At 40.7% G+C, this 5,122-nt stretch overlaps 1 protein-coding gene and 1 long non-coding RNA gene across 2 annotated transcripts; both read left to right on the top strand.

Moving 5' to 3' along the window:
- Positions 1-331: 331 nt before the first annotated feature.
- On the top strand, positions 332-2,564 carry LOC125850461 (uncharacterized). The gene is made up of 3 exons (XR_007444806.1): positions 332-422; positions 1,473-1,550; positions 2,239-2,564. It is a non-coding gene; the product is annotated as an uncharacterized LOC125850461 (long non-coding RNA).
- Positions 2,565-2,866: 302 nt separating this feature from the next.
- LOC125850460 (uncharacterized) lies at positions 2,867-5,089 on the top strand. The gene has a single exon (XM_049530309.1). The coding sequence runs from the start codon at positions 2,867-2,869 to the stop codon at positions 5,087-5,089; it is 2,223 nt and encodes a 740-aa protein (XP_049386266.1).
- Positions 5,090-5,122: the final 33 nt, after the last annotated feature.

Genomic DNA, 5,122 nt, shown 5'->3' on the forward strand with positions numbered 1-5,122 from the left:
ATCGTTACACGCGAATTTCAAATAAATTCCGTTACGCGAAATTAATTTTGTTAATTAACTAACATCCTGAATTAATTTATAAGAGAAAGGAAATCAATTAATATAAGGACAACTGTAACGACCCATTTGCTCGTTTTGAGTACTAGAGCATTTTATTTCATAAAAGACTTTTTCGATAGATTCTAATGGGTATTTTGGACTATTCGTAACTACATTATGAAATTAGTGGGGTAGTTTTTATAATTAAGTTAGTTGGTGGTTATAGAAGATAGTATTAGAACAAATAGTGGGTCACTTTTATCACTTTTTATAATTGGTTAGATGATAATTAGGGTGATAACTGATTTATAGAAAAGGGAGAAATTTAAAATAGAGAGGAGCCGCACGATTGTGAGAAAAACCAGTTCTAGAAACGGCTTTAGGTGATTGTTCTTACCTTAATCTCTCCTAGTTATATTAATGATATGCATGTGTTTTATTGATTAGAGAACGGTAGATGCTATTGGATTTTATTGTGTAAGTGACTTCTCTCGTATTGCAATTCAACTGGGTTCCATAGAAAACATTGTCGGCAAATCATATATATATATATATATAGTATATTGAGTAAAGTCTAATGAATTGAGTTTGACTGTTGTGGCGGTATAATTAATTTAATAATTGGTTGAGTAGCAGTGAGTGAGGTCCATGGTTTAAGCATACGATAATATAGGTTCTAGTTGATTGGTTTTGTTAGTGGGATGCAAAATACTTAATTTGATCGATTCACTACATTCATGGATTAAAGTGTTGATTTTTATGTATTTATTATTATTGAGATATTATAAAGTGAAGTGGGCATAGGTATAGTATTGCTGCTAGATGATGGCTGAGAGGAAAGTTAGGCCAACCATTAATGATGTAAAGAATTGGAATGTTATAGTATAGGCGTTCAGGTAGAAGTGTTCACTGCCACTGGTTTCGTAACCAGTGGCTTGAACTTTTAAACATTAGAATTCTTTTACCTTAGTATAAATTATAATTTGATACATTGAAATATGTAATTAACTATTAGGTTGAATTTGAGGTATTAATAGTAGGGGTGATAATTATGGTTATATAATTAAGGTTGGACAAGAAGATAAGATGGATAGTGGTGTTGGGTTGGAGACAAATTTGTCTCCCATTAATGAGTTAATTTCCAGTGAGGTTATGTTAAATAGGTGAGGAAAAGTAACTTAGACAATGGTAAGATGGGTCACACATCGTTTCTAAATAGAGATTGAATTGACATGGATATTACTCTCTATACTCACGTGAGCACTAATGGAAAATAAGCTAAGGTTGTGTTGTCTTCGGTTGAAGCTGGACCGATGAAAACTAAGGAAAATAAATAAGGTAAGTTTAGGATGTTAGTTCTTAAATCTAGGCGAGACTTATAGTAATATGGGATGTATAGACTCGTTTACTTATGAAGCATGTATACTTGATAGATCGGAAATCATCTGAGGCATTGAAGAAGGGAAAAGCATTGGAGAAGTAGCTGGTCTGACTTTAGTTCTTCGGTGGAGGTAGGTTATGGTTTGTTCTATTTGATAGATAAACTCTTAATAGCGATTGATATGCATTGAATGATATTGTGAAGTTCTCTATGTACTTGACTGTGTGATTATGTGGCTTGGTTGTGTGGTTTGTGATTGGTCCGAAATCCTGAGATCGTGAGATTTGTAATCTGAAAACCTCTCTATTGAAGTTATGCCTTGAATAAAGAAGGCTTGATGTAATATTATTAATGAACTGAAAAGTAGTGATAATAAATAATAAATTAATAATATTATTGGATCGGAGTGTCACGTTCCGACACGGTATTTTTGGATCGGAGTGTCACGTTTCGACACGGTATTTTTGGATCGGAGTGTCACGTTCCGACACGGTATTTTTGGATCGGAGTGTCACGTTCCGACACGGTATTTTTGGATCGGAGTGTCACGTTCCGACACGGTATNCCAAACGAGTGTGATGTAGAGGCATGAGTCCTCGTGTGTGTGCTTGATATTGTGATTGATTACGTACTTGCTTCAACTGTTACTTGTTCATGTTGTGGTTTCTTATCACCTGCTAAGTGCTATAGTTGACTTTATACTACTATTCATTGTATACTAGTTTTTATTTTGGGTTGGCCGATGATACCTACTCAGTACGTGTTCCTGGTACTGACCCCTACTTGTGTTTTCTTCGTTTTTCTTTTGTGGAGTGCAGCAAGTGTACCATCGACTTCGACTCGCCCTCAGCTCTAGCCAGTCTCCAGTACATCAGATTTCAGGGTGAGCTATTCCTTCGAGCTCGTGCTGGATTCTCTCAGTTATGGCATGATGTCTTTGAATTTCAGACATGGACCATCGTATTTACTTATTTTGGGGTCTCTAATACTTTTAGACTTGATATGTTAAGAACAGATGTCCTTGATGTGATGACTTTCAGATTTTGGGGATAATATGTAATAGACTTTAGAGGTTTATTTGATTGGTTACTTTAATAAGTTTGGAGCTTCCGCGTTATTGTTGTTAGTGGTAGTTAAATTATTGGTATATGTTGGGGTTTAGATTACTTGGTCCGCCCACTTAGAAGGTGAAGTGTGGGTGCCACTCATGACTCAATCTGGGCCGTGACAAACTTGGTATCAGAGCCTTAGGTTCGATGATCTCATCACACAAGGACAGGTCTAGTAGAGTCTTGCGGAACGGTACGGGGACGCCTTTACTTTTTTTTCTTGAGGCTATAGGACTTTAGGAAAACTCACATTTTTCTTTCTTTCTGCTATTACTTGAATCCAATTGGTATCTAGGTATACAAATTGGTATCTGACCTTCTTCACTCTATCTCGCAGATGGTCAGAACTAGAGCAACAGGTGTGACAACACCAATACCGGCAAGACAGGGTACGCCTAAGCCAACCGTTGGGGATGCAGCTCGAAGGGGAGCAGTGGCAAGAGGCAGTAGTAGAGGTCGCGGGAGCAGGCCCACTAGAGGCAGAGGACAAACACCTGGTCCAGCTAGGGATAAAGTGGTGACTCATCCACCGACTGACGAGGTAGTGAGAGAGAGTGACGAAGGGGAAGATGAGCAGATTCAAGAGAATGAAGTACCACCCCAGTCTACTCCAGAGATGATTAATCAAGTTCTCACTTATCTTAGCGGGTTATCTGATCAGGGGCAGGCACCCCCAACATTTTCTTTACTAGCACCTCAAGTTCAGGGAGTACAACATGCAGTCGATGTGGCTCCTCGCATGGATGCGTCTTTGGAAACAGGCACGTTTCCCCGATTGACTACAGGGCCTATAATGACTAGTGACCAGCATGATCTTTTTATTAAGTTCTTAAAGCTGAAACCTCCAGTTTTCAAGGGTACTGAATCTGAAGATGCTTATGATTTCCTAGTTGATTGTCATGAGTTGTTACATAAGATGGACATAGTGGAGCGATTCGGTGTTGAGTTTGTGACCTACCAGTTTCAAGGGGATGCCAAAATGTGGTGGCGGTCTCATGTGGAGTGTCGACCAGCAAAGGCACCACCTATGACTTGGACAACATTTTCTAGCTTATTTATGGAGAAGTACATACCCCGGACTTTGAGGGACAGAAGGAGAGATGAGTTCTTGAACATAGAGCAAGGAAGGATGTCTGTTGCAGCTTATGAGGCTAAATTTCGTGCGTTATCCAGGTATGCCACTCAACTTTGCTTCAGTCCGCAAGAGCGGATTCGCCGCTTTGTAAAGGGATTGAGGTCAGATTTGCAGATCCCAGCTTTACAGGTAGCTGCTTCTGCAAAATCTTTTCAGGAAGTGATTGATTTTGCGATTGAGGTAGAGGGGGTGAAGCCGGATGACTTCACCAAGGTGTCAACATTTAAAAAGTTTCGTAAGGGAGGTGAGTTTAGTGGTTCGTACTCCAGAGGGCAGAGTTCAGGGGGCTATCCACTCCGTCCTATTCAGTCTTCATTGCAGGCTTCAGTTGAGGGTCCGTTGCGGGCCAGTCAACCTTTTTCTGAGTTTGGGGGTTACTTCCAGTCTTCTTCGTCTTCACAGAGACCTACACTCGACTCTAGGACTTGTTATGGATGTGGAGAGGCCGGACATATCAAGAAATATTGTCCAAAGCAGAGTCAGGCTCGGTACGATCAGAGTTACAGATCCCCAACAGTTAGTGGTAGAGGTGGTCATGGTAGAGGCCGTCATTCTGGAGGATGTGGTGGCCAAGGTAATGGTGGTCACCAGTTCAACCGGGGTGGCGGGCAGGTTGGAACTACTGGAGTGCAGCCTTGCAGAGGCAATGGACAGACAGGTGATAGGGCCCGTTGTTATGCCTTCCCCGGAAGGTCAAAGGTAGAGACATCTGATGCTGTTATCATAGGTACTCTTTTGGTCTGTGATCGCATGGCTTCTATATTGTTTGATCCTGGATCCACATTTTCTTATGTATCCTCCTCGTTCACTACTGGTCTTGATTTGCATTGTGATTTGCTTGACATGTCTATTCGTGTCTCTACTCCTGTTGGTGAGTCTGTGATAGTGGAAAAGGTGTATAGGTCTTGCCTTGTGATTTTTGTGGGGGGCGAGACTTATGTAGATCTGATTATTCTAGAGATGGTTGATTTTGATGTAACTTTGGGTATGACTTGGCTTTCTCCAAATTTTGCTATCTTAGATTGTAATGCTAAGACTGTGACCTTGGCCAAGCCTGGGATAGATCCACTTATGTGGGAGGGTGACTATATTTCCTCCCCAGTTCGTATTATCTCTTGTCTTCGTGCTAAGAGGTTGGTGAGTAAGGGTTGTTTAGCCTTCTTGGCACATCTTAGGGATGATACTTCCAAAGTGCCTTCAATCGAGTCTGTTTCGATAGTCTGTGAGTTTAGAGATGTTTTTCCTTCTGACCTACCCGGTATGCCACCAGATAGAGATATTGATTTTTGTATTGAATTGGAGCCGGGGACTCACCCCATTTCCATTCCACCTTATAGAATGGCCCCAACTGAGCTAAGGGAGTTAAAGGCCCAACTTCAGGAATTGTTAGGTAAAGGTTTTATTAGACCGAGTACATCTCCTTAGGGTGGTCCAATTTTATTTGTGAAGAAGAAGGAT

This window comes from Solanum stenotomum, unplaced genomic scaffold (genome assembly GCF_019186545.1).
Source record: "Solanum stenotomum isolate F172 unplaced genomic scaffold, ASM1918654v1 scaffold17262, whole genome shotgun sequence".
NCBI lineage: Eukaryota > Viridiplantae > Streptophyta > Magnoliopsida > Solanales > Solanaceae > Solanum > Solanum stenotomum.